At 51.4% G+C, this 27,150-nt stretch overlaps 11 protein-coding genes across 11 annotated transcripts; 9 read left to right on the top strand and 2 right to left on the bottom strand.

Moving 5' to 3' along the window:
- The first annotated feature begins 340 nt into the window (after positions 1–340).
- Positions 341–2,705, top strand: F5J12DRAFT_807738 (asparagine synthase-domain-containing protein). Its single transcript, XM_051744683.1, has 10 exons — positions 341–573; positions 627–775; positions 837–1,395; positions 1,454–1,744; positions 1,794–1,896; positions 1,950–2,100; positions 2,158–2,199; positions 2,257–2,333; positions 2,391–2,509; positions 2,578–2,705. Exons 1-10 carry the CDS (start codon positions 408–410, stop codon positions 2,619–2,621), a joined length of 1,701 nt encoding a protein of 566 aa, XP_051603832.1. The 5' UTR covers positions 341–407; the 3' UTR covers positions 2,622–2,705.
- Positions 2,706–2,956: 251 nt separating this feature from the next.
- On the bottom strand, positions 2,957–7,236 carry F5J12DRAFT_395496 (Dbl-like domain-containing protein). The gene is made up of 5 exons (XM_051739216.1): positions 5,837–7,236; positions 4,926–5,757; positions 4,063–4,872; positions 3,950–4,011; positions 2,957–3,897 (listed from the first exon to the last, which is right to left on the bottom strand). Exons 1-5 carry the CDS (start codon positions 6,925–6,927, stop codon positions 3,270–3,272), a joined length of 3,423 nt encoding a protein of 1,140 aa, XP_051603831.1. The 5' UTR covers positions 6,928–7,236; the 3' UTR covers positions 2,957–3,269.
- Positions 7,082–8,542, top strand: F5J12DRAFT_807732 (uncharacterized protein). Its single transcript, XM_051744682.1, has 2 exons — positions 7,082–7,485; positions 7,734–8,542. The coding sequence occupies exons 1-2, from the start codon at positions 7,247–7,249 to the stop codon at positions 8,287–8,289; spliced, it is 795 nt and encodes a 264-aa protein (XP_051603830.1). The 5' UTR covers positions 7,082–7,246; the 3' UTR covers positions 8,290–8,542.
- Positions 8,543–10,579: 2,037 nt separating this feature from the next.
- On the top strand, positions 10,580–10,866 carry F5J12DRAFT_714691 (nuclear protein; the record flags this gene model as incomplete). The annotated part of the gene is made up of 2 exons (XM_051740905.1): positions 10,580–10,687; positions 10,744–10,866. 2 exons carry the CDS (start codon positions 10,580–10,582, stop codon positions 10,864–10,866), a joined length of 231 nt encoding a protein of 76 aa, XP_051603829.1.
- Positions 10,867–12,213: 1,347 nt separating this feature from the next.
- F5J12DRAFT_807696 (aspartate amino-transferase) lies at positions 12,214–14,326 on the top strand. The gene is made up of 8 exons (XM_051744681.1): positions 12,214–12,566; positions 12,651–12,687; positions 12,745–12,862; positions 12,943–13,192; positions 13,255–13,592; positions 13,652–13,804; positions 13,865–14,034; positions 14,087–14,326. The coding sequence occupies exons 1-8, from the start codon at positions 12,497–12,499 to the stop codon at positions 14,241–14,243; spliced, it is 1,293 nt and encodes a 430-aa protein (XP_051603828.1). The 5' UTR covers positions 12,214–12,496; the 3' UTR covers positions 14,244–14,326.
- Positions 14,327–15,494: 1,168 nt separating this feature from the next.
- Positions 15,495–18,669, top strand: F5J12DRAFT_807692 (armadillo-type protein). Its single transcript, XM_051744680.1, has 11 exons — positions 15,495–15,781; positions 15,810–16,080; positions 16,115–16,380; positions 16,445–16,608; positions 16,661–16,806; positions 16,857–17,144; positions 17,288–17,485; positions 17,620–17,787; positions 17,839–17,945; positions 17,996–18,147; positions 18,207–18,669. The coding sequence occupies exons 1-11, from the start codon at positions 15,660–15,662 to the stop codon at positions 18,437–18,439; spliced, it is 2,115 nt and encodes a 704-aa protein (XP_051603827.1). The 5' UTR covers positions 15,495–15,659; the 3' UTR covers positions 18,440–18,669.
- Positions 18,670–18,775: 106 nt separating this feature from the next.
- Positions 18,776–20,773, top strand: F5J12DRAFT_394900 (uncharacterized protein). The gene is made up of 7 exons (XM_051739209.1): positions 18,776–18,931; positions 18,993–19,070; positions 19,152–19,212; positions 19,264–19,355; positions 19,405–19,458; positions 19,519–19,587; positions 19,652–20,773. The coding sequence occupies exons 1-7, from the start codon at positions 18,892–18,894 to the stop codon at positions 20,506–20,508; spliced, it is 1,251 nt and encodes a 416-aa protein (XP_051603826.1). The 5' UTR covers positions 18,776–18,891; the 3' UTR covers positions 20,509–20,773.
- A 191-nt stretch (positions 20,774–20,964) lies between these two features.
- F5J12DRAFT_903704 (DASH complex subunit Dad4) lies at positions 20,965–21,275 on the top strand (the record flags this gene model as incomplete). The annotated part of the gene is made up of 3 exons (XM_051748440.1): positions 20,965–21,024; positions 21,067–21,111; positions 21,168–21,275. 3 exons carry the CDS (start codon positions 20,965–20,967, stop codon positions 21,273–21,275), a joined length of 213 nt encoding a protein of 70 aa, XP_051603825.1.
- A 389-nt stretch (positions 21,276–21,664) lies between these two features.
- Positions 21,665–23,342, top strand: F5J12DRAFT_394990 (uncharacterized protein). Its single transcript, XM_051739213.1, has 8 exons — positions 21,665–21,729; positions 21,782–21,915; positions 21,972–22,043; positions 22,101–22,161; positions 22,215–22,309; positions 22,363–22,416; positions 22,473–22,538; positions 22,592–23,342. The coding sequence occupies exons 2-8, from the start codon at positions 21,876–21,878 to the stop codon at positions 23,212–23,214; spliced, it is 1,011 nt and encodes a 336-aa protein (XP_051603824.1). The 5' UTR covers positions 21,665–21,729; positions 21,782–21,875; the 3' UTR covers positions 23,215–23,342.
- Positions 23,343–23,470: 128 nt separating this feature from the next.
- Positions 23,471–24,274, bottom strand: F5J12DRAFT_714604 (uncharacterized protein; the record flags this gene model as incomplete). Its single annotated transcript, XM_051740899.1, has 3 exons — positions 23,471–23,649; positions 23,703–24,051; positions 24,119–24,274. The coding sequence occupies 3 exons, from the start codon at positions 24,272–24,274 to the stop codon at positions 23,471–23,473; spliced, it is 684 nt and encodes a 227-aa protein (XP_051603823.1).
- Positions 24,275–24,335: 61 nt separating this feature from the next.
- F5J12DRAFT_394940 (uncharacterized protein) lies at positions 24,336–26,849 on the top strand. The gene is made up of 8 exons (XM_051739211.1): positions 24,336–24,836; positions 24,898–24,984; positions 25,032–25,092; positions 25,145–25,212; positions 25,265–25,318; positions 25,378–25,446; positions 25,503–26,049; positions 26,098–26,849. The coding sequence occupies exons 1-8, from the start codon at positions 24,779–24,781 to the stop codon at positions 26,540–26,542; spliced, it is 1,389 nt and encodes a 462-aa protein (XP_051603822.1). The 5' UTR covers positions 24,336–24,778; the 3' UTR covers positions 26,543–26,849.
- Positions 26,850–27,150: the final 301 nt, after the last annotated feature.

Below are 27,150 nucleotides of genomic sequence, written 5' to 3'. Positions count from 1 at the left end.
CAGGCACACTACGGAACTGTTAAGTGGGTTTAAAGGTGGACAACTGTCCTTAAACCAAGTCATGCGCATCAGGGAAGATATCATACTATGCCTTTTCCAATACTGACAACCACGCAAAACGGTGCTCATACTGGAACATTGTAAGGGAAACGATGACGTGATGACGTGATGGGTGCTCACATGGACACTCAAGCTAGGTGGAATGATGATGTGCTGATGATGTACCGTGGTGGAAGGTTTCGTGGTTATAGTTTAGTGGATCATGTCGGTCATGATGATGGTATGGTGGATCATGAATTATAGTATAGTAGAAGTGTCGGAACAAGTCAGGGACGAGTCACCTCGGTATGATATCTACACCGCGATGAGTCGGGAAAAAAAACCCAGTCGACTACCATTTCATCATCATGTGTGGAATCGTTGCAGTCCATGGCCTCACAAACCCTTCTGCCGAACGTGCTCATCTAGTTGCGCTCTCCAAACGCGTCCGTCACCGTGGGCCCGACTGGTCTGGCTGCTACGTTGGCAAGGAAGCTATCCTCTGCCATGAACGGTTGGCGATCGTCGGTATCGGTATGTGGCCTGCTGCTTGACCACACAAGTGAGAGCCTTGATTGTTCACCCAGACTCGGGAGCCCAACCTCTCTTCAGTGATGACCGCAAAATTATACTTGCCGTCAACGGAGAAATCTATAACCACCTTGCCCTTCGCTCCAGTTTTGGCTCAGATGTCAAATTCAACACTCGCTCCGATTGCGAGGTTATCATCCCTCTTGTATGTTCATCTCTTTCTGCGTTACTTATGTTTCGGAAAGTTTTCTTGACTATCATTCCAGTACAAAAAATATGATAAAGATCTTTGCGACATGCTGGACGGCATGTTTTCTTTCGTTCTCTTGGATGAGTCTGTAACTCCGACACGCATCATTGCTGCACGCGACCCCATTGGTATCACCACTCTCTACCAAGGCTGGAACTCTAAGAAGCCTGGCGCAACGTACTTCGCTTCGGAGCTCAAAGCCCTCATAAACGACTGCGATGAGATCATCTCGTTCCCTCCCGGGCATGTGTATGATAGCCGTGACAATTCCACTACACGATACTTCCAGCCTTCGTGGTGGTCCACTGACGACGAGAATGCACCCGCACCAACATCTCCAGTCGACTATACTCTTCTCCGTGAGACACTCGAAGCGGCTGTCCGGAAACGCCTGATGTCCGAGGTTCCATATGGGGTCCTCCTGAGCGGAGGGTTGGATAGTAGTCTGATCGCTACCATCGCCGCGCGAGAGACCGACAAGCTAGCCCAGGCACATTTCGAGGCACGTCAGAAGAAGCTGTCTGAATGGTCACCCAGTGGACCGCCTACACCGAAGGATAACTTAAACCAAAAGGGTATGAAGCTACTTTTTCATATGCTTTCTACTTGATGTCAAACGTTTTCTCCCCGTAGCCATGCTAGCGACTTGGCCGCAACTTCACTCATTCTCCATAGGTTTAGAGAACTCCCCAGACCTTTTCGCTGCGCGAAAGGCCGCTGTGTTCCTAGGAACCAAACATCACGAATTCGTCTTTACTGTACAAGAGGGGTTGGATGCCATACCAGACGTGATACACCATCTTGAGACCTACGATGTCACAACAGTTCGCGCCAGTACGCCTATGTACTTGCTCAGCCGAAAGATCAAGGCCATGGGTGTGAAAATGGTACTCAGCGGCGAGGGCAGCGACGAGATTTTGGGAGGTACGAGGTGTCCCACTGTCAAATCCGAATACGCCCTAACACGATTTAGGATACCTGTACTTCCACGCTGCTCCTGACAGCAAATCCTTCCACCAGGAATGTGTTCGCCGAGTCAAGAACCTCCATACCGCCGACTGTCTCCGAGCTAACAAGTGACTCGATTCTTTTACATTCATCTACGTTCGGTTGACGGTTCTCGTTACAGGTCGACGATGGCTTGGGGTTTGGAAGCTCGCGTACCCTTCCTTGACAAGAAATTCCTCGAAGTAGCGATGAACGTCGATGCAAAGGAAAAAATGTTTTCCAAGGGATCTTCACAGGAATTTGACAGCGATGGTCGCCCAAAGATGGAAAAGGTAGGCATGCGACCTCGTGTATTTTCCATGTGCACGTTTGTTGATGGGCTTTCTCAGTATATCCTGCGGAAGGCATTCGATTGTGCACCAGACGGCAAGGTAAGTCCGCCGTGATTTTGATTGGGAAGCATCGACATCTGACAGGACACTCGTTAGCCTTACCTCCCTAAGTCCATTTTATGGCGTCAGAAGGAACAATTCTCGGATGGTGTGGGATATTCCTGGATAGATGGGTAGGGTTCAATTTCTCTCCGCCGACCCTTTGCTCACATGACACCCTCCCTCAACAGGATGAAAGATCACGCAGCTACAGTAGTCTCCGACGAGGCATTCGCTAAACGAGCTGAACGTTGGGCAGTGGACACCCCTGACACTAAAGAAGCTTATTGGATCCGAGAAATCTTCGAAGGTGGGTTCCGGTCCTGGGCCTGGTGACACCATTAGGGTACTCACTGACCATGAACTCATTCCCACCAGGTCATTTCCCCTCAGACACGGCCGCCAGGACTGCGGTGCGGTGAGTACTAAAGGCCCATCATACATGTTGATCGTTTTGTCTCATCTATATCTCCGTACACAACAGGTGGATACCACGAGGAGATTGGGGCTGCTCGTCGGACCCCAGCGGACGAAGCGTCAGCATTCACAACGCTGCATATGAAGCGACCGAGTGAACTAGGAATACGACCATGATCGATTACCTTGTAGACATGTATTTTCCCTCGGTCGAGTCCCTCCGGACCGGAAGTCAATGTGCTGGATTAAAATTAGTGGTTGGAGCTGTGGTGTGCGTTTGTGGGTGGGTAGAACTACGTAGGGAAATGTACTGTCTGGGTATTTCCGCAAATAGAGTGTTATAAAAAGTAATAGATGGAAAAAACAAGACCAAAATCAATCAATGAGAGTGTTGTTGAGGTATCATCAAACAAGGGAGGGTACCAACTGACTGAGCAGTAAAAGGAAACGCAGTTGTAGTAACAGTCGAGTTGGATGAAGGAGAGTGTCGGCCATAATGCAACGGAAAGGACGGGACATCAGATGTAATTAAGGCAATGGGAGAGGTGTGGCCAGTCAAGAAAGCGCAGAGAGAGCGAGAACGAAATGATATGGAAATGAGGAAACAAAAGGGTTCTGGACGCCACTAGCGAAAAACACACCCGTCCAGCACTCTACAATTGATTCAGGGTCGGATCCTGAATAGTGATTTGCCGGTATAGATTCAAAGCGGAGTCTTCCGATGCAACAGGTGAAGCTTGGGATTTGTTGTTGTCATTATTGCCGCTACCATTGTTAGTCGCGGATAGGTTATCGGGCCGCGCCGTAGTTGCGCTTGTTTGAGAGGTCTGGCGTTGTCGCTTAGGAGGATTAGCAGGGTTTGACCGAACACTCGTGCCCCACGCAGGCCGCGTGACTGTGGCTTTGACAGATTGACTGTCGTCAGAAGGATTGACACGGGTCCTCGTACTTGTAACAGTTGGTGCTCTCCTGGTGCCAGGACGGAGTGCAGGTGCTTGGTCAGCGGACATTAGCCGTGTGCCAAACTTGGCGTTGGCAGACGATTCTCGGGCGTACGACGTCCCTCCAGGGGATACGCGACGCGATGGTCCGCCGACACCGGGTTGCTTAGGCTTCAGGACTGGTTTTTGGAGCGTGATCTTGTCGGCGCCCCAATAGGAGAAACTCATTTTGCTCTTTTTATCTGAGTCATCGGAGTCGTTGTCGTCGTCATCGTCATCAGGAAGGGGTATAATCTTAGGCTTATTAGACGAGTGCGCTTCCGCCTTGGACCGCACGACACTATGGAAAAACGTATGGGCAGGTCATAGAAATAGAAAACCGAGCTGCTTACTCTTCCATAGCGACGACACCTTCTTTGGGTTGGACAACGTCCCCTATTGCCCAAGTTTCAATCTACACAATCTTGGTCAGTGATAAACACCATACAGACAAACACACGCTCACTTTTATGAACTTGTACAAGTTGCGGGGCTTAGTATGCGAGTTCCGACGTCCTGTAGTCGCATACTTGGTTTTGCCCTGCATGTCTGGTAATGAGTTGGTTCGAGAGTTGGTGGAAGATACTAAAGGCAGCGATGTCGTTCCCGTACGCTGGCATTTCAGTACCACGTCATTGAAGACTACCAACCACAAGTCCTTCTTTCCCCCAATACCCGAACCAGACCCGAGCACATCACTCAGCCTGCGAAGCGAAGTCTTGCCCTTCACATTCTTGTTCGCGATTGCTGGGGGTGGACTCGATCCCTTTGGACTGCCTGACGTGGTATCTCGTCCTACTGCGAACAATTGTCTCTCTTCTATGAGCAGTCGAGCAGGTTTCGGTATCGCGAGTTGTTTGACCTTGTCCAACCCTTCAATCCGGGCGAACACATCTCTGGTCTTGTCCCGATCTTCCTTCTGGATTTTCTCGTCTTCGATGCTCCTTACAATGGTCTCGATCTCCGCTACCATCTGCAGCGAACTTTCGTACTCGAAAGTACTAGGGTCGGTGTGGAAGAGGAGGTTTTGGAAGAGGAGCGGGTACTTGAGCAGCCGCTGAAACGGCTTCGAGAGGGAGATGGCGAGACCAGTCTCACCCTTCTCGCATGCGAGCTCTTCCAGCCGCTGCAGACTCTTGCACACCTTCAGCCATTCCGCGGCGTCCTGATTTTTTGGTTTCTTCGCCTCGCTGGCAGTCGAAAGTGCATTGTCAACCTGTTCGAGCGCACGCTCGAGATGGAGAACGTAAGTTGCGTAGCCCTGAAATATGTGCGACTGTTGGCGGATAAATTGAGTACATAGATGCGCAGGAATAAATGCAAACGTACGTTCGAGACAAATACATCTGCCAAGGATCGCACAAGGGGGTATTGCTCGTCGTATCGTTTTCTGAGCCCTTCACTAAGTTTGGTATGCCCCTCCAAAACGCCGCTCTCAACGACCTCCAAACATATGCGCAAATCTTCCGGAAGAAGGTGTGGAGGGACCAAACCCTGCAGCACGGTATCCGGCCCCGTTTGCGACCGTTTGAACCTCCGTAGGACACGGGCAGTATGTATGGTTGGCGTTGTCTTAGTACTGTCCTTCCTATTTCTATCCTTATCTCTTGCAACATCCCTGTCACAATCGTGTTCTGCCACAGATTGCCTCCCCAGCGAATGCGTGGACATTGCCGCTTGGTTGATGCGCGCACGCTGTCCGGCAGGTATGGACACGTGTGAACGCGAGGGGAAGGGGACTGTCTCCTTTGTTTTTCCGTTCTTACCGGCAGCGGCAGATGCTGTACGATAAGGTGAGCGGGGATGACTGTGCTTCGCCGCGACTTTAGCGTGGTTGCCCTGATGCCCGTGCACGTGCTCGGTGTCGTCGTCGTCCGTGTCCATGGACTCTCCATCAATATTTGGAGTAGTCAATGCGAGGGATTTAGTATCTGGTGCTTGCGGTGAGGGGCCCTCGTTACGGAAACCCGTTGGGGACATGAAACGTGCAGCTATGGGTGGGAGGGTATCCATGGAGTCCTGGGTTGCCTCGAATCTGGAGGGAGCGATTGAATAATCATCGTAGTCGTAAGGTGTAGGGGAGGTAGCTGGTGGTGTTGCAAATGGATGTAGGAGAGGATCGATGAAGGTTTCCTTCATTTTCTGCAAGTCACAGACATATCTGTGTGGGTCGCGCGGAGAAGCACGGCATGAGTCTACCTGGAATTTACAAGGGATGCAACTCGTGATAAGAAACATACCGCTCTTCGCTAGCGACGATCTCCCAGAGGACCTCCTGTCTGGTCCGTTCGCGGGGACCGAGGTTGCTGACAAGATCATCCTCGGCGCCCTCACTCCACGAGGAAACCGCAAGGATACGGGTACTGGATACGGACATTTGGGAGAAGGGGGTTTGGGAACGCACAGAGACTGGATATGGCGATGGGGCTGTGCGTGTTGATGTTGCTTTGATGCTCGGTGCTGCGGTAGTTGTAGTCACAGCAGGGGGTGGAGCGGCTGCGGGGGATGTGGTGGTGGTGGTTGACTTGGAAGTAGCGTCTGTACGTGTGTTTGATGTGGCGGTAGAAGTAGAACCACGCGTATCCTTGCCATGTGCTGCTTGAAAACGAGCAAGGGCGGTTTTCGACGGAGCGCCTGCAGATGACTGCAGTGACAATCCGGTATTGGTGGATTTGTTGGTCTCTGGAAGAGGCTGTGTCGTCGAAAGTCCCGAGGGAGTTTGCGGGGGGGACAGGAAGGCGACCTTTTTCTGCGTGTCCGTGGTGGTGGTGGTAGTGCTTACCGAACCGTTGGATGACTTGAGTGCACTGGATTTAACGGCAGGATCTGTTGGGTCTGCAGGGTTGGGGACGGGAGAAGACACGGGGAGGCCGACGCCGCTGTCATTGTCTGCGTCATGGGGTTCTTCGATTGGTGGGAGAGGCCGGGTAGACAAGTCCGGCAGGGGTTTCGTGGACGCAATTGAGGAAGGGGTGTCCGCAGCACTGGTTCCAGTGGTTCCAGCGCTGGTAGACCGCTGGATCTGGCTTGGAGTGATGCTTGGAGAGGAGGACGAGAGACGTTCCTGCCTGCTCTCCGGGCGACTGTGAGCTGGGTGTGAGGGCGGCCATTCCCGCAGCGGGGGCAGTTGGGCGAGTTCCTTCTTGCGGGTGAGCGGGGTGGCATTGGGCGACTGGGAGTTGGTGGACGAGCTGAGGGTTGTGGTGTCGCTGCGGTCGCGGACGAACAGGGAGTCTCTGTCCTTTTCCCTGTCCTTGTCCTTCTCTCTGTCCTTGTCCCTGTCTTTGTCTTTCGAGAGGCCCCGGTTGAACCTGTTGAGAAACGCTTTCATGGCCAGCAGGCCGTGAATGGCTGGTGGACTGAGTTGACAAGTTGGTGCTAGTGAGAAGTCAGAGTTAAGCGCCCTGGTCTACGCAGCTAGTCTCGACAGCGACGACGGCGACTGCGAAGAGCGCTTGCACTGACGATTTTACAGGTTCGCGTGGAACCGCCACACTCGAAGACGTACAACCAACGAAATCCGGACTGGACCTCGTGTTACCAGCACGACCTAAGCTGGGGTCTTATCAAAAGCCAATCGTCCTCGTGTCTCAGTCATATATCATCGACATCCATCAGCATACCAGCCATATATCGCTGCAACAGCCGACATGCCCTCTGACTCGCCCCTTCCTGCTCACCAAACAAAGCACCTTCCCACCCTCACTTACCCCTTCATCTACTCCACTTTCTACCTAGCCCAGTCCTCCGACGGCACTAGCAATGGCACCGCCCTCTGGCTCGGCGCTCAGCTCCTCTCCGCCTACTTGGCTGCCGAGCTCAAGGACGTGCACCTCAAGACAACACGTCCACGAGCAGTGGAGCTGGGTAGCGGGATTGGCCTCACGGCGTGCGCATACCTTTATTCCCCTTCCGTGAAAACGACAGTCTGACCCTGGTCTTTTTCGATATGTGCCTCCCGCAATATGTCCGTTTCTTTCATACAAAAACGGGTTACAATGGCTGCTTTCACCGCCATCTGATCAACCTCCTATTCTCCACATGTCCATACAACTCGTGTCGGACACTCCCGGAGTTGATGCCGGTCGTCATGATCTATATTAATCATTACCTCGATCCACCTCTTACCCAATCCAGTCTTGCGTTGGCTTCGCTAGGCTACGATGTCCTTGCTACCGATACCGCCTATGTTTGTGATTCAGTGCTCCGCAATAACATCAGAACAAACCTGCCACATCTCCACTCGACTCGTGCTGGTACCGTCCAGGTGCGCGCACTCGATTGGCTCGTTAGCAGTGATATGTGGAACTGGGGTGATCCATTGTCTATCACCCCTGCCGCTCAGTCAAACGAGGGGCCTGAAGCAAGCGGGGTCGAGGAGACGCTGCGCCCGCCTTTCGACTTGATTGTATCCAGCGATACCCTCTACGACGAATCCCTCATCGACCCACTCTTTACCACCTTGCAAGCTCTCTTTATTCAAGGGCGTGACACGACGTCCTTCTTACCGAACAAGCCCCCGGTCATCCTCATCGCCTTGGAACGGCGCGACCCTGCTCTGATCAGCACTGCCCTAGCACGTGCACCAGAGGAACTGGTGCAAGTGCCGACCAGGAAGCTCAAAAAAGCTCTCGATCGATCTGGCATTCGATGGGATGGGGTTGAAATTTGGAGAGGTGTTGGCCGACTTTAGAGTTCGCCCATGTGTTTTGGTGTTCCTCCACGAACATAGCCGAAAGATGACGCGGTGGCGTTCTGAGTCACCGTGACGTAGAATATCGCCCACGCCTGTGAAAATGCATTTCAAACTTCTGGTGCGGACGGCAAATACTTGTCACTCCAACACTCGTGATTCGCTAGCCTACGAGTCATTACCGTGTCCAATCGTGTTGTGCCTGCTGTGAGATACAATCACTACCTTCGCAGCGGGATTATTCGCGGATCGCTCTAGGCCCAATCTTGGCTCACCTTCATGTCATAGACAAAAAAAGCTGTGGTTGTGGCAGACACGTACCACACTGGTGACATACAAGTACCACGTACTTCCATTCAGGAGAATGTGTAAGTGACGTTGTACACCCTAAAAGAACCATATGCTCCCCCGCACCACCTGCATGTTTTCTGCCCGAAGGGTGGTCTGCACGAGGCTGGAGGTGCCGACTTGACAGAAACTAGTCCTATACAACGCGCCCCCAAACGTGCACAGAGCAGGGGCCTGTTCGATGACCATCTCCCTGAATTTATGCAAGTGTGAAGTTAGTAGATGTGTGCACGACCCTCCAGCGATGCATGAGGTGGACAGGGGTCAAAGTTTAGGCTGGCGGCCCGCTAGTACCATCTCCTACCGCGGAATCCGTGTTGGTTAAAGATGTACCGAAGGAGATGTGCGATGACAGACCAGCGAAAGAAGTTCAATTCAATTGTTCAAACGTACCTCCGTTTGTCAGTCAATTCTGGTATGAACTCTTGGGAAGGGATATGAACGTGTGCGTGAGGCCCCGCTTCGCATTAAGTTGTGCGACTTAATAAGCAGAAATGTACCGCCGGGAAACAACTCTGGGTATTGATTGCAACTTTGGGCTTGGCCGCCCTTTTGGTGAAGGGGTTCGGGGGGAATCTCCCGCACCCTAAAGCAACCGCGGGGGTCGGACAGCTAGTCTCCAGTACTCGCAGCCTAGCCGAATTGTACAGGATCGCAAATCTACGCCCGACCTTTGCTGCACAGGACAAATCCAGTGATGTACCGACAGAGGAGATCTTTCAATTTGGTCACATTAGGCAAGGCGATATGTAAGCCTATAATGGTGGTATCTTCAACCCTCTGGGCCAGACATTGATATTGGACGGAGACATGTTGCCCACAGTGGAGAGTGCTTTGTCGAACGGGAGCTTATCGTGAGTGCTACCGCCAGAATGAGACGAGTACGTATCCAAACGAGTGTTATGTGTACTTCCCTCGGTTTCGGGTTCGGAGGACTGGTGAGGTTGCGCTAATTCTTTTCCAAATCACCACCGGAGACCCCGCGGGGTGCCTTCGAGGGACTGTCGCCTGGGACTCGCCCTGTTCGCTGGCTCCGGGAAGTTGCATCAAAAACCCTCAATTGGCAAGGAAATCCCGTTACCCTGTATCCTATCTTTGGGTGCGCAGTGCACATGAAGATAGCTGTGCATTCAAGGGAGAATGTATCCTAGAAAGGAATGTCACCACGTGGAGTAGCCGGTGGGCATCTAGACAGAGCTACCGTCCGTTGTGCCGGACAGCACTGCAGCTACCCCAACAACGCCCACGTACCTTGAAACAACCCTCTGCCCTACTAATTAGTCCCTCAGACGGCCTGAAACACACCAGGATTACGTAGTAGCCTGTGCGTTGCCTGAGCACATCATACCACCTGATCTTAGGTACCAGACTAGCCCTCGTAGACTGAACGTCCCCAGCGTGGGCTGTTCTACATTGCATCAGGGATTGGCATCTTGGCATCATCGGCCCTATTCTTCCTCCTGCGTCCGAGTGACCGCGGCTGGCCCATTGCCATGCACATGAGTCCGTCATGATCCCGTCAAGGAGATGAGTTCTCTTGAATGCATTAGCCTGTGTCTTCCGGTAGAACTCATTTCTGGTTGTATATGCAATGGTCAAATTTCCTTGTTCAAAATTTTGGGAGTCCGAATAGCCGAAGCCATTCGGCAACTCAGAACTAATAACAAAACAAGTTTTTCCAGAAATGGAAGTCTCGCTCTGCGGGTGTGGCGGTGGCGAGGCTGCAGCTTACGCGTCGCCGGAGGCCATAAAAGATAGACCTTGCCTCTGCACCCCCACCTGCCCAGCAGCCCAAACACCTCTGCTTGCATCTTGGCCCCACCCTTCGACCGTTCCTCACACCTTTCAGTGAATCTATCCGTTTCCCACTGTTTCTTATGCTTGTGCTCATGAACGCTTGCGTCATTCTTAATCTAGGTCGCCACATCGCCAGATACACATCATGGCTGCCAAGAAACGTTGTCAACTTCAAGCTGAGACTCCATGCAACTCTGCAGTTCTTCGCATAGTCGGACAGTGTCCTCACTGCCGTGCAGAGTTCTGCGGTGTAGTATGTGCCGATAGTTTTAGCGGTCGTATGACTTGACCTCATGCTGAATTCTACAGCACCGCTTGCCCGAACACCACAACTGCAACAAACTCGAAGACTGCAGACAACAGGCCTTTGAAAGGAACAAGGCCAAACTTGAGAGTGAACGAACCGTGGCCCCAAAGATGGCCATGGCATGATGGGCCCAAGTTCTACACGTTCCTCGTCCATTTTCCTCGCTAGCTCCTACTTGAGCACATACACGAGGCTTCTCCTTGTTGCATTCATACCGCCACTATTTGATCCGCACTGTTGTTTTTTACTCACTTAATACATTACTATCTATAGCGTATTCCGCCTTCTCCGGTACAATGACACACACCATCTTGGACGACTGCCGTTGTGCTGTTCTCGTGCATCCGTCCGTGTTATCCTGCTCTGTCCCATCTTCCGCTCCCCCACCTTGACATTGTTTGGACTCGTCGTATTCATGTGACGTGTAGAGTCAGTTCTTTCTCTGTGAATGTTTCCCTCGGACCTTGCTGGACTGAACTGTTGCTACTCTCCATTTACACACATGGATTGCACATGTACCAAGCGTGTTGCAGCGAAGTTGCACACATCCGACCACCTAATAATTGCGGTCCTGCCGATTGCACGCACGCAAGATTATCGCATGATCATTCCTCAAAGTCAAGCTTGCTGTCGATCGTGAGATAAAGGTGATTCATTACAATATAACTAATAGCATGCACGCCAGGATCATCTCCATCTCCGAGATTGCACCATTTTGCATGTGGTTGTTACGTGGCCCTTGTTCTGGCTTGCATGACGAGGGTATGCTGCCTAGGTGGGCTCTCATGCAGTAGGGTAGGCGATTCGCGAATATCGCTGCTGGCTGCACGGTGGAAATATAGACATTGCTTCCTCATCACGAAAAAGAAGAAGAACAAAAAAAAACTTGCCACCTGATCGGCAGCCTCGCCATAAAAACGTGCAGCATGGCAATAGTTTACACTGACATTGGGGAGATTACAGTGGCCACTCCAGCAACGACACGGGCCACCACTTATCTCCGCTCGCAACTATTTAATATTTGAGTTCCATCGGGAAAGAGCGGACGACAGAAATCCCTCAGTGGGGTTTGAACGGAACCTTAGATGGGCGACTTGGGTTGTATGAATATTGCGAGTAGAATGAAAGTCTGGGGTATATTATAGTCATAGCAAGCCCGAAGCGGTTTGATGAGGATGGGGGACAAGCTGAGACGAGGCAGGGGGTGAATGCTTCACGCGCATTGCGGTACGTAGGTCTCATGCAGTTCGTGAGTCAGAGATCGGTGTACACGCACAACTTCCACTGGGTTGCCACACTACGCTGATAATCTGATTTGCTGCTTACCCGGCACCTCTCCTCGGGCACCCGATTTACAAAGTGGTCGGCCGTCTGCCGACCGTTCTCGAAGTTCCCCATTCAGTGACAGCTGCTTACGATTCACGTACTTTTAAAGGAGCATTCCATCAACCCGCTCCTTGTCCTGTTTCTACCTCTTCGGTTTCTGTACTGGGTGAGTACTTGACGCCCATCTTTATTCCCATCAGCTTCCCCTGCATTGGAGCGGTCTGTGGATCTGCTCTGATCGGTAACAAGCACCAACGGGCGCATGACGGCTGTTGATCATGTCTAGGCGAATCACATGCATACGCATGATCCCAATCGCGACCACTGGCCCGGCAAAGCCGTCCTACGTTTGGCTCCACCTTTTACTTCGCTTGCTTATACCCTTTTTTTAATCATTATTATTCGTTGCAACGCCTCTGACTCTCCATCATGGCGGCCAGGTTGAACCAGGTGTATAAACATCTATCTAACGACAAGAATCCAACAAACATGTCTGCGGGTAGGTCAAGCCGTAATCTGCCGAGTCCCGGGATAAGCGGCGAACATGCACTGATCACACTCCTCGGCCGCTGTGAACCCGCAGAAATTTGGGATAATGTTCCTCTCGCTCCCCCCGATAGGTGGGCACAGCTGACATCGGCTTCTGCGTGACCACTAAGCAATGCGTGTTATGGTAGTATTTTCAACCTAATTGCCGCCTACGCGGCGGATCCAACCCCGCATAAAGTCAACCTTAGCGTTGGAGCCTACAGGGATGATGATAACAAGCCGTGGGTCTTGCCGGTCGTCAAAAAGGTGCGCAGTGTCGAATGCCTGAGAACCCAGAACTATATCAATGGTGTTACTCCACCGCTTTTACCACACCCTCACTGCAGGCGACGCAAATTTTACTCAATGACCCTACCCTTGATCATGAATACCTTTCCATCATTGGATTCCCAGCGTTCACCTCGGCAGCCGCAAAACTTATCCTTGGGCCCGATTCTCCGGCCATAACCGAGGGACGTGTTGTCAGCGTGCAAACCATCTCCGGTACGGGGGCCAACCACCTTGGTGCACTCTTCCTCAGCCGGTTTTACCAATTCAACGGCACCAAGCAAGTCTATTTGACTAAACCTACCTGGGGTATGTGTATCTCAGATGCACCTGATGCATTCTCCCTGAGTGTTGTGTAACGTGACGTACAGTTAACCATTATGCCGTTTTCAAAAATGTGGGCATCGCCCCCGTCGAATATCCTTATTTTGATCCACGGACCCTTGGTGTGGACTTCGATGGTTTGAAATCAGCACTGGAAAATGCTCCTACCCGCTCCATCATCTTGCTGCATGCCTGCGCCCATAACCCAACTGGTGTGGATCCAAACCGTGAGCAGTGGGAGGAGATCGCGAAGATCATGCTATCGAAGGGGCATTTCGCGTTCTTCGACAGCGCCTACCAGGGTTTCGCAAGTGGTGATTTGAACAACGACGCGTGGGCCGTGCGATATTTCGCAGACAAGGGGGTGCCATTGCTAATTTGTCAGGCGAGTGGTTGTGTATGAGAACAGCTTATGGGACTTGCATTGACGAATTATATGATCAGAGCTTTGCAAAAAACGCTGGGCTGTATGGCGAGCGAGTGGGGGCTCTCCACGTCATTGCCCCCTCGAGTGATGCTGCAAAGCGAATCCGAAGCCAGCTTTCCGTGTTGCAACGGAGCGAGATCAGTAATCCGCCTGCACACGGTGCACGAATTGTAAGCGGACACCATATCACTTTTTTGGGGTGTTATGGGCGTTTAACGAATGCGAGGCAGATGTCGTTGATTTTGAATGACCCAAAACTGTCTGAGGAGTGGGATCAGGATATCAAAACGATGGCCTACCGCATCATTGCCATGAGGGAACAGCTATACAAATTGTTGACGGAGGAGTTTAAGACACCCGGCAACTGGGAGCATATCATAAAACAAATAGGAATGTTTAGGTGAGTGGCGTAGTGTGATGTGTCTCTAATCACTAATGGGTCGAGGGGACAGTTTCACTGGGTTGAACCAGCAACAGTCGCTGGCGTTGGGGGAGAAGGCGCACATCTACCTGACAAATAACGGGAGAATATCCATGGCGGGGCTGAACACGCACAACATTAGGTACGTTGCGGAGTGCCTCGACAAGGTAGTCAGGGGGGAATTATAAATTAAATGTTGGGTTATATCCTGTTACATTAGTCATGTGACATAGAAGGATGATAGAAGCCAATAGAATGTGTTTTTGTGACGTCAAACAACGTGCCTTGCTGATGGTGACATCATATTCCATATCCAGACTGCACACCAGGTTCCAATTTTTGAAACCGGTCACCCCGTTTTCTGACGAATTTATCCTTTCGGAATCAATATTTTTTCCTGAGTTTTCGGTCTCGCCCTTGCGTCAGGTCGCCTTCCTGTCCTCGGGACGTTCTTTGTGTGTTTTTCCTTCCTCCTTAGATCACAAAAATTTCTCACCCGCCCTCTGCTGGATCTGGTGTTTGCCCGTCTCTTCGTCGGGAACTGGTGGCACAAGCCTGCTTTTCTTTCCTAATAGTGATGATTCCTTGTCAGTCGTCACCCCCAAGTATAACATCAAACTCGTGTCACATTCACCAGTGAAGACTTGCTGCGCTAACTGCCGGTGCTACTGCTGGCGGGTATTCTAAACAGGCTGCTTGCGTCATCGGAATCGCTGATTCGTTTGCAGTCTGTCGTCCTCGTGTCCTTCATACTCGTACTTCTTCATTGGAGAACACCTGAGGCCTTTAAAACGGGCCTCTGCCAAAGTTTGTCTTCCGTATTGTTATTTCCCCGCTCGTTTGAATGATATTCATGGGTCAAGTAGTGTCTCTTGTCGATATCCAACACTCCTGCTCGTCAGCGCAGGTGTCCTCCTCGGAGCACTCAGGTCGTTCCTCTTCTTCATCCGCTAGGCCCATAGTGCCTCCGAACCATATAAATTTGACTGCCCCGCAAGTCCTGGGCGCTTTTGTTTCGTCGCCTTCGCCCTCTGTGCGAGATAACCCATTTGAATCCCCTCCGTCATCGCCACCTCTGCCCTTCTATACTGCGCCGTCTACTCCCTTGACATCTCCGCAAGCCGAAGATCCACCACTGAACCCTTCCGCTCTTTCCCTGCAGCAACAACCGTCTGGAGCCGTCAACAGGTTCACATCCCCGCCACATACCAACCCTCTTCTCCCCCCTTTAACACCCCAAGTAGAGCTTGAGACGGATCCCCTTGTAGAAGCCTACCCTGTACTTGACACTGCAGCGGATTTTGCGCTGGACGACGAAGGGCTCACCACACTCGAAAAAATATACCTTTTCTCCCGCAGTAGATCTGCACACCACAGGTAAGCTCCGTCCTATTTTCTACCTCATTACTGCGGTGCAAGTTCAGTCTCCTCTCCCTTGTAGGGTATTTATTTCGCATGCATTTCCATCATTTCTAGCGCACGTCACTCCGCTTGAAGCTGTCGAGTATGTTTTACCACTGCTTCCAAGTTTAGCTATGGACGAAGGTACCTTCACACTATATTAGTTCTGACGCAGCACGTTCATCTTTTATGACGTGTTATAGATGAGGCAGTTAAGGAGGCGCTGGCCTCCGAACTCGTTGGAATTTTGTGGTGGTTCCTCACGGTGGGGAATTATTTTAATCTTTCCTCGTTGGTCCCGCACTAAACGTGCCCTTTCGAAGCGGTGCCGATTGGTGGAGGAACCGACCTAGCTCTGCTGATTGCCAACCTAATTACACTGATGGTGACGTGACCCTGATGTCCGTTCAAGCTTTCACGCCTATCCTGGGAACCTTTCTCCTGAGCCCGAACGGCATGGTCAGTGGGCCAGCGCGATATGCTGTCGTTGAATTGCTGGGTAGGATAAAGAAAGCAGATGCCGCAGAAGACGAAGGGGTGGAGGGTGATCATGGTGCGGGTGGCTGCGGGCTTTTTGGGAGGCCACAAAGAAGATTGTTTGAGGACGAAGTCCTTCATCAGATCGTAATCGGAATTGGAAGGTTGGACCTACCTGCAGAAGACGAAACTTGTGGACGTATGGTTTGATGCGTCCGCACGAACCCCTGCAACGGAAATACCAGCTCAGGTGTCCGCGTCGGGAGCCGTTGATCAACTATATGATCCTACCGTCAATCCATACTTTCCCGTTCCTCCCCCCTCTCCATCGTCGCCCGTATCTTCTCTCCCGCCATTTTCTTCCGCGACTATCGCGGTTCCCGTTCCTTCGGTGTCTGTAGTTCCGCCAAGTCCACCGCCCTGCGTTACTCCACTCCCAGAATTACCGTCGACTGAGCCGCCTTCACCCATCACTTGTATATCATATCATCACGAGGAGACAGACTCCTAGTCCTACAAGAATGGCTACCTCGTACGGGTCGGTTTTGCCTACGGCACCGCAGTCGGCAGACGTAGAGGCGCGTCAGGAGACGGAGGATGAGACTGACGCTACCGAACAGGCGGCCATTGGGCGGCTGTCGAGTATGAGTTTGATCGCCGCCGTCACAGCTGGAGGTGAGCGGATCCACTTGCTTTTTCGGGTAGTCTTAGCTGGATCTTGGAACAGGTTCACTAGCACCTGATATTCAGCGTGTATTTGTAAAGGAGGTGGAGCGCGCGGGTAAAGATCCAGTATACTGGGTAAGACGAGAAGCATCATTTGCGCTCGGTGCACTTGCGAAAGTCGTGCCGGAAGAATTAGTCTTGACATTAGTAAGTGTCACGCTTCGGCGGCATCCTTGCACTAACAGGCAGCAACCTAGCTCCCCTTGTTTGATTCCTTGCGATCAGATTCGGTGTGGAATGTCCGCCACTCCTCACTCTTTGCACTTCCCGCGGTCCTTTCCCGTTTATCACCCCATCTACGACGTTCCGTAGCACTTTCGACACTCGTTCCACTTTCGCGGGATGAATCACCAGCTGTGCGGTCCGGGGTATTGGAAGCCCTTGGGGAAGTCCTGTATACCTTCCACACTGACCAAGATGGACCACCTTCTGAGTTGCTCCGACTTTTCCTGGGCCGCGAGCAGCCTTTCAAAGAGCAGTATCCAGTCGCCTGCAGAATGCCGGGTGCAATATGGTCAGGTACGGCGGGATGAAGCGCTTATATTCTTTTTTTAAACGAAAATCGAAAAACATGACACTCACGTTCTTGTCATAGTATTGCCGGATCTGGACTTCTTCGATGATCCAGGCTCGCCCCCTTGCGTGTGCGTTCAACTATCCTGCTGTCGCACTAACATTAGGATCTGCCAGATGGGGAGAACTGCGGGAATACTACTTGACTTTGGCCCAATGTAGGACGTCCAAAGTTCGGAGAACGCTTGCGGCGAGTTTGGGTGAATTGGCACGGGTGATCGGGCCTGAGAACGCGGCCCGTGACCTCTCACAGGTCTGGTGGGATGCCATGCGATATGACGACGATGGAGACTGTTCGGCTGAAAGCGATTGAGGCACTTCCGCTGTTTGTCGACTCCCTCGGGGAAGGGAAGGCGCGGGATGATATCTTTACCTGGACTGGTCAAGGCATGGGAAGAAGGCTGGCTCTCGCGGAATTGGCGGGCGAGAGAAAATCTGATTCAGGTGCTAGCTGATCTCGCCGGATCTCCATCCCATCCCGACTGCGTGTGCAGGCTGCTCAAAAATGGACTTGAAGATGATTTCGGAACGGTTAGGGATGCTGCGATCCATGTGGTATGTCTCGAGAAGATAGCAGCCCTGAGGCTTATTCAGATTGTGTTTTAGATCACGCGTATCTGGGCTGACTGTGATAAATGGGCGGTTGTTCTCGACGGCCTCCGCCGAGATATCATTGCCTTGGCACACGCTTCCTCATATCGAAAACGCATGACGTGAGTGTTGTCAATTGTGTACTTGCTCTCGGCCTCAATCCTTCTTGTAGATATGTTGCTTGTCAGCAATCTCTGGTGTCGATGACAGAGAAAAACTCGTTTGTCGTGGACGATACTAACTGGGAGGCACTTAGACAGCTCGCTCACGATCGTGTCGTGGGCGTTCGCATTGGCGTCGCACGTCTCGCTAAATCGTTGTACGGTAAGCATCTATCTCATTAGGTGGCTGGTGTGTATCATTTACGGGTGGCAACTTCGTAGATAAGCACACTCGTTCGTCCGGTCTTCAAGTTCCCCAGCGCATAATCGACTTGGTAGAGCAACTTCGTCGAGACACGTCGACAGAGGTGCGGTCTTACGTCCCGAAGGTCGTCGATTTCTGTGACGAAACGCATGCTACTGGGTCGAGTCGCTCTGGAGTATTTGCAACGTTTTCGCGACCACCGCCGATCACGAACCGGTCGGAAAAGGACGTACCGATGACTTCGCTATGACCACTGGGGCCCTCAGTCGCTGGCACTGTCATTTATGATCTGTCATGTTTCACCTGAAACGACTGCCTGGTCATCATGAATCCGCTATTTATGGACGATGGCTTACGGCCCCGCCGCTGTTACCCTACACTCCGATCACCATGTACTGTTGAATCTTATTGTATCGTACACTACTTTTGTCGTATCATACTGTAGAGAATTGACATCAGTTTATTTGATGCTGCACAGACACTACCACGGACAATGCTGATAATGCATTATGTATTGTATTTCCCCGAAAGGCAAGTCCCATGGGGAGTCTCGCTTGAGAAGTTTTCGCGGCATCATTTTTGCGCCTATCACCAGACCACCGCGAAGCTGGTTCTTTGCGCCAAATCGCCTTCCTTGTTCCTTCCCGGCTCACCCACCCGGCGACTGCCCCTTTGCCCTATGCTCAAGGCGTCCAAACCACAATGACAAGCCTTCTACTCCTCGCTCGGTACATGCTTTTTGGTCAGTTTGCACCACTTCCCACGGAACCATGCATGCCTCGTGTGTACTGACGTGGGTCCAGGTTTGTTCGTGATATGCAATGCGATAATTTGTATAAGTGCGGTTTGGAATCATAGTCTCACCACCTCAAGCCAAACGTGTACGTCATTTAAGTTCTTTATTCATCCTCTTGGTGACCCACCTGATGGTGTGTAAACGGCCCCTCGTTCTCTTCCTATAGTGCAAATCGATATCTACCTCGCCTTCTTGGGTGCTTTCGGTCTGGTGTTTGCTGTTACCCTGTACGTTGACCTATGCCCCCACCGGACCTACTTGACGTGGCTACTGTGAAGCATTTTCGTGGAGGTCCTCTTCAACAATCCGTTCACTACCCGTATATGGTTTGAATCCGGCTGGGTAGCAGTGTTTTGGCTTATGGAACTCTGTAAGTCGTCGTGGTTTTGTTGTGCACTAGGTTAACTTGCTTTTCATAGCCGGTGCGGCCGCCGTGAGCGCGCTTACGAGCAATGTTCATTGCAGCAGCAATAGTGAGTCTTTCACGCTTCATGGGTTTGTTTGCCGGGGATTTCACCATTTCTGCCTACTAGGTGTTTCCACTTCTTTGTGTATATCGCAACATCTGCTTCTGGCTTTCACGTGGATATGTACAGGTATCCGTGAGTTGCCTTAATACTGCGTGCTCTTACAAGACTTGATTTGAACAATGGCACCTTATCGCAGTGCTTGCCTACTTTTTTCTCGTCGTCTTCACGACAGTCACATGCCAACGGGATAACCAAGATGTGTGGAACGCCACAGTCCGCCACCTACACTCATCAGCTAGCCGCCAGTATCTGAGCAGTCTCAACTCGCCTTCTACATCACGATTCAAGAATGGCTCTGAATCCTTACCCGCACCGGTAGCGGTGGTTACGTATGCGCCCAAGCCAATTCGCCCGGCCGTCCGGCCGGCGTACTTCGATCATGACAGAGCAGGCCTGGGATCGGAGTATGAGATTGAAAGATTCAAATCTCCGCCCGCTCGGCAAATGACAGTCCCTGAACAGATGGTCATTGACTATAGAAATTCGCTTCGTGAAGCTGTTCCCATCCCTCTGTCCAGCCATACGCAGATCTCCACGGTTCGCCCTCTGCCTCGCATCGCGCCTTTGTCCATACCTGTAGCTGTTGCTGTACGACCTCGCGAGGATCCCCAGTATCCCACTGATGGCTCATTTATGGGCCGACGGGAACTACCATCGACTGCTGTCTATCCGAATGAACACAATTCCTCGCGGATAGAACGGCGGGAGTTGCTTGTTCAACCTTCTCCGCTCGGAAACTGGCCACGTCGGGACATCATGGAACAACCCGTTACGCACAAAAGGCGGAATCAGGATTCCTTGCTGTTCTCTGGGTCCACTGGTGTTCCTCGCGGACAACTTACTCAGCAATCTACTGAAGCTGGTGCGGGTCACCGTGTACAGTCAGGCTCGACGCCTTCGCAGCAGCCGGGTGCCAGGAGACCGTCTGGACCAAGATTGCGCCTTCCTTCCAATGATTTGACAGTGACATCGCAGCGGCAGGTACCGCCCTGAATTTTTCCCCTCCCGGTCATTACTTAGGTAGGCGTGGTAGTATTATTAAGAAAAGAGGCTGCAGTATTGTTCCCCTATTGTATTCCTAATTAGAGACGAGAGGAGTAGGTTCTTGTATTGTGAGACGCTTCTCTGATTGGGAGTGCATGCTTATGCTGGAGTTGATCCCTTGCGAATATATGTGCGGAGACCACCGGCCCAGTGACTGCCACTATGGAATGACATGCTAGCACGAAAAGAAGGCCTAGGCCGCGAGCTGGACAATCTCTTAGTTACTTAGTGGCATCACCGTGAAGGCCTTTCCATGTACCCATAAGGACAATGCCTGCACACATTATTGTCAAGTTCGCTCAATTGTCGTTTCCACAGCGTTGGCAGAACATCCGTTGATTTATCCCACGCGAAGGATCACACCAACATTCGTAGCGTTCTTTTGCCATCCACCCAAGCGTAGATATGGAGAATCCACATGCACAACGGCAGGCTGTGCTTCTCGAACGGATTCTGAAAAACGCCGTAGGTATCTTATTTCCGCTGATTTCTCGCTAATCCTGGTAGTCGACATGCACAGAAGTAATCATCGAACTCAATCACTGTGTTGAAGTATGTCACTTCCGTTCAGTGTCAAGAGGACCCACCTCCTGACTAGGAGCGTGTAGGAAATTTTACGGGCAAATGCCCCTGTCAAGATAGCAGCGGATCTCGCTACGAAATACCGCAAGAATGTACAATATAACCTTAAGGCCACAAAGCAGGAGATGTCTTGAGTGTGGTTGATCGGGTATATGGTAACTTGGGTGCCACAAGTCATTTCCGTATGCCGTCTGACACGTCTTCGTTGCACAGAAGGCCTCTAACTCTTCAAGCCTTCAATGTTGAATGATGGGTACTCTGTGTACTAGTTAGTGTGCATGCCAGGGTTATTGAAATTGCACAATAGTTTGCATACTAGTATAACATCAAGTCGGAATGGCAACTACTTCGATCTCTCTGGTGAATTCCTCGAACGCGTCATCTATGGCACAATGACCGCAGGCAAAAGTATCTCCCCACATAGAGCGAGTCCGCTTGCGTCCATAGATGTTTGTCGGGATTTCCTTTTCGGGAAATGCCGTAGCGGCCTATTGTTCGATGTCCTCGAGGCTATTGTTCCGAACCACGCCATTGCAACGACAATGACATACCCATCCATTAAAACATCTGCTTCACATGGCGTGAGATGTCCGGGCATTTGTTTTCTTCTCCCTTGCTACGACTGACTTCCGTATTGCAGCCAAGTTCACTGCCTTGGTAAACTATTCAGCTAGAGTTAACTTGATTTTCCTCACGAACCGACCAACGCATTCTTTTACGACCTCATCAATCCAATGCCGAACGCGTTCCTTGTCATACGCACGATCTTTTTTGGTGCGTTGTTGACTGTTGATGCCATGGCCCATACCCAACTAAGGAATAACCGCCAGCCCTACTTCTCTGTTTGAACGTCTTGCTACTTGTCTTCGCAGGATGGAATTTATCGGCAATTGCAAATACTGGTACGTCTCGCTTGCGAAGGAGTAGAGAGCGTCCGTTCACTGATGTTGATCCTGCAGCGCCCGGTGCGCCCATACTTGTCATTATAAGCTCATCCTTAATTCTCCTATTTGTGACCTTGTTCGTAGCTCTCTTACTTCGATAGTACGAATAAGCTCTAAATTCTGCGACAGGGCATCCATTGCCGAGGCTATTTGCTCCCAGGGAAGACCTGAACACGTGCGGTTTGAGTGTGCTTGGACGGTCCTCATGTGCACTGTGCAACTTGGTCGGTTCTAAATTTTGATCGTGTAACCGATTTCACCTCTTACTTTGGTCTAGCCTCTAGTATTAACGCGACAGTCAACGGACCACCTGTGATTTGTCACTCACAATGTAAGCGGACGGATCATGGAGGTGGAGCTGCGTTTGATTCCATCCATTTTCAACAGGGACATGGTCAACTTGCGCCTCGTCTTCGCTCCTGGTCCCTGTGACCTGGATGGTCGCTCTCATCAGTACGTGCCTAATATAGGCTCATGCCGACATCTAACAATACTGGCGACTGCAGTCCTCACCTATTGCTTGACAATATGTATTACCACATTGCTACATGCACCTTCGATTCCAGACGTTTGGCGGATGCCAATATCCTCGGTGCCGTGGTTCAACGTCGATGCAAAAGTGCCGTCCCCCAGTGCTAAGGTATTCGCTAAGGAGAAGGCCTTCTCACGGTATTCTAATGCAAGCGCGGAATCCTGTGCCATCACAAAGTATATCACAGAACGCTGGGGAAGACTCACTCACATCGAAAGCCAATCGGAATCTCCTTCGAAAGTTGCCTTGTCCTCCAAAGGTCATGAGTCTATTGACAACGCCCGACCTGTCTGGGCACGACAAAAAGATGGACGACGAGGTGTCGACCAACCATTTGCTAAGCCACCGCTACTACCTGCCTTACGCGGGGTTTTGCCGCCCCCGCCACCCACCATTCTTGCAAAGGAAGCTGTTGTGCCGAGGGACACCCGTTACGTTGGACGGTCGGAGATGAAATCGAGTAACGACCACTCGACCCTCACTTCGCATGCACAGACGTTGTTCCCGAAAGGGACTGCCAACCCGGATCTTCCTATTCCGCGTCCACATCTGTCTCACTGGATACCCGCTGACGCTACGAAAGCGGGTTACTTTTAAAGTGCTGTTTCCGTGGAGTGCTGCTCACTTCCCTGAAGTTATTTTGCTCAGTTGGACTACTAGGTGCATGCGGACTTGACTTCTGTAGCGTTAGCCCAGTACTTGTTGTAATGAATTCAAAGATGTAGATTAGTGACTACTGTTTAATCACAATCAACCAAAAATAACCGTTCCCACAAGGATTGAAATGTGAGATAGTCAGTAATAACACAACGCAGAAAGGGAATGAATAGGTGTCGGGGCACGTCTGCTCGGCTCACAGGTCGGGCGTACCCTCGGATCCTCCCGTCTCGAGCCAGAGCACACGGGCCCTCAGTTTCCGGTTCTCTTCCCGGGCTTTTGCGAGTGCAGCTGATGTGCCCTCCAATTTTCTTTTTGTTTCGTCGAGTTCTTTGAGGACTTCTTCCTCCACTTCACCAGCGCCGACGGCAATACCTAATGAGAACGTCATCGTACTGGCCATATGGAGATAGCGGAATCGACGTTACCCCCGACAAGCTTGACAAGCCGCCACATACGCAGTGTGATGAGTAGACCCACGAGTTCACGCTCCTTACCCTTGAGAACGAACTCAAGGACGACGGTCGTAATGATGATGATAGCATCAAAGAGATGGAAGGACGCGTGAGGGACGTTAGAGAGCGGCAAGAAGAATTTGATTCCAAAGGACCATAAAGCCAGAGGTATTTCAATCAAAAAGAATGTGTTAATAGCAAGGGATATGTTGGCTAAGACCTCCAGCCAAGCTGGTGATTCGGGACCCTCCGGGGGTATACATCCATTTGACAGAAAGCTGTACCCCAGATCGGCGAGGACGCAGGCTACATCAATTGTAATCTAGTGGCCAGGATGTGAGCAAATAAATCAATCTGGGGATAAAAGGGACAGGAACACAGCTACCCACCAGTGTAATGACAAACGTGTGCAGCCCAGGAGACTCGAGGAACTGAGCGGTGTTCTGGCGCCAAGCTGCTAACGTTGAAGGCCTGTTCCTCCTTGATGGTACAGCCTCGATATCGGAGGCTGGGAGCAGTGGCTGATGTTCACCGGTATCTGACATGGTGGTATGAGGTCGAGATGCGCCCAGCGCTTTAGTAGATGTGCTCGCACACTATTAGTACGATCGTATTGGGCAAAGCGGTATATTCACGGTCACGTGAACACCACGCGGATTTAGCAATGATCGACGGGGTATGGAAGTACCTACTGGCACCGGGCTGGTATTTTGGTTCTGAAGCCTTCTCTGTTCTCCGGATGCTACTTACTAGAAGAGGCGCTCGAGTCCATACAGTTTTGCAGGTCGTTTTCGACAATCACGTCAGTTCATCAGTCCACATCAGACCCTGCCCTCAGCGCAGCCTTGCGGCAGCAGCACTGCCAACCGTGGAACGGCATCGAGGCGCCTAAAAATATTTGAACATATAATATTATCGTGCCCCAACTTATCCCATGGCCAGCTAATTACTGACTGCGGTTGCCTCGCTGGTTTCATGACTCTCATCTTACCTTGACTTTTCTTTTAATCCCCTCGTCTTCTTCCCCGGTCCCGTCTACTTTGTCTCAAATGCCGGTTCTCAAAGGGGGTTGGTCGCTGTTTCGCAGATTTCGCATTACAGTTTTATGTGAGTTTTCCTGATAATTAACTAAACACATTTTCGTGCATATCTCACACCGTGCGATTAGCTTTCGCTGCTGTCCTGTGTCTACTATGGTCGATCCTCATCGCAGTGTATGTGGCAAAGAACTGGTCAAGCTATGAGACGGGCCAACGTAGGTCGTGAACCCTATGCCCTGTGCTGAGTCTGACATGTTTGAAGGTGGTGTTTTCTCAGGCCTCGTCGCCATGGACTTTGTCAGTTCCATCTTGATATATCTTATGTGAGTGGACATTGGTATGCACAGGTTCTTGCAGTATCCTTATGCGCACCAGGATCGTGGTGAAGTATACGTACTGGCCCGATGCCGCACGTACCCTGGTTCTTGTTGGTCTCCATGCAGGTTGTTTTGCTTCCCCCGGCCTATCGCCTATAATCACTGACTGACACACCAGCTGGAACCATAACTGTGATGATACTGAAACCTCATCTCCCCTGCAATGCATTTGGTAAGTGAAGTGCAGCGTTTGTACCTGCTTGGTTATGAAATTCACCGCCGCGCGCGCAGGAGGGTGGTCGACGTGCAACACATTGACTAATGTCATCATATACGGGTCTTGGGTGATTGCTGGCTTACGTATGTTCTGACTGTGGCGCATCGGGCTCTGGTTGAGGCGCTGATAATCAAAATAGTTGGATTATATGGCATAGCTCTGCCGTTTGTGGTTCTGCTTCCTCCGAGGGCTGAGCCTGATCTGGAGAGTACTTCGGACCGCACTGTAGGGGAGAAACCTGAAGAATCCAAGATGATAGAAGAAGAAGAAGTACAGCCGCAATATCCAACATCCGCAGATGTGCAGGAATGGCTACTACAAAACCAGGACAAGACGTCGCCGAAAACGGCACTTGTTGAATTTCCACGATCCTCGGGCAGTCCAAGCGGATATAGTTACGGGTCGCCGTCATTGCCATCGACCCCTACGCTCTCGCAAGCTAATGCCCGATTATCGCCAGAAGTTGCCACTGATGGTGGCTATGGGATGGCCGGACTTCGTGACTCAGGATATTGGTCCACTTCGCGGAACAGTGTAGCACAAACCCCCCGTGCCTCCTCAGTGCTGGTTACAAACAGAACTTTCGCTGCTCCTTCTGATCCCTCCAGCCCTGCGCTCCGTTCTTTCGATCAATCGGAGGGGAAACTTGTCGGGGAAACCATTGTTCCTGCGGAGCCGAGCAGCAGGTATGTTTAGCAGTCGCTCCTAGAGGCTCGGTCTAATGAACGTGGCAGTGCGTATACTGTTATTGACGGCTATGAGTCGCCGTCACTCTACATTCAATCGTCTGCGGCTCCGAGTCGAGCACCCACGGTCACTAGGCAACCGGTCAGTCGAAGACACACCAGAGGGGGTGAGAGTCCCCCCCACCCCCCCGTTCGGCCTGCGCAAGAAGACATTGACATAGACCAGGTGGAGGTCGGTGGTCCCAGAGGTGGTTACCTTGATCCGCCACTAACGGCGCTTCCCATCCCTGACCATGCTTCTCGCCGGAGCGCCGCGCCAACGACGTTCGAATTCCATCTCTCTGATCGGTCACGGCCTGTGTCAACTGACGCGGGAGAACTATTGAATATCGTTGGTGGTAGGCGACTGCAAGCACGCCAGGACTCCGTGGTCTCTAGCGTTGACATGGACGAGTGGAGAAAGCTTGTTCTTGGTGCCGCTGGCAAGGCCTAGGCAGTAGTAGGGAGTGTTGCATTCATATTTGGACGTTCAGACTCAGCATCATGGACTTTACGCTTCGATCATTCTAGGTTCTCGTGTGCATCGTTGCTACAGTAACAAATACCCTGACGGTGCACGAACGGGACATACGATTATTTATTGCATGTTGGCACATTTTCCAGTTGACTCTTCACGATCAATGCCGCGAGGAGAAGTGATCGCACGATCAAGTAACATCCACCTACGTGAATTTAGTCTGTACATACTAACCACCCAAGAGTCACTTCCTCGGAGTTGTATTTATGTTGGTCGATGCACTCCATCCAGGCGAATGCACGGATACGATTTCTTGAACCAGACCAGCCTGTACACCACAATAACAATTGCAGCAGACTTGCAGTGGGTAGCAGCTAGCAGTAACACGTAGTATCCTCTTTTCCGACATCCTTCGTTCATCCACCCCTTGTCTGTGCATATGTCAACGAATGCGAACACAATAAGTATGTGAACGAGGCGTAACCAAATGAAATGAAGGACTTGCGCCAAGTATGCTAGTAGCGTGACGTCTCCAACACGTTACGCCACCACGTACTGGTACTTGGTATCGATCCCTCAAGGAA

Source organism: Pisolithus orientalis, assembly GCF_024613125.1.
Source record: "Pisolithus orientalis strain OTSU chromosome Unknown F5J12scaffold_4, whole genome shotgun sequence".
Taxonomy (NCBI): Eukaryota; Fungi; Basidiomycota; class Agaricomycetes; order Boletales; family Pisolithaceae; genus Pisolithus; species Pisolithus orientalis.
Note: the sequence above shows the minus strand (reverse complement) of the source record. Positions and strands in the feature narration are given on the sequence as shown.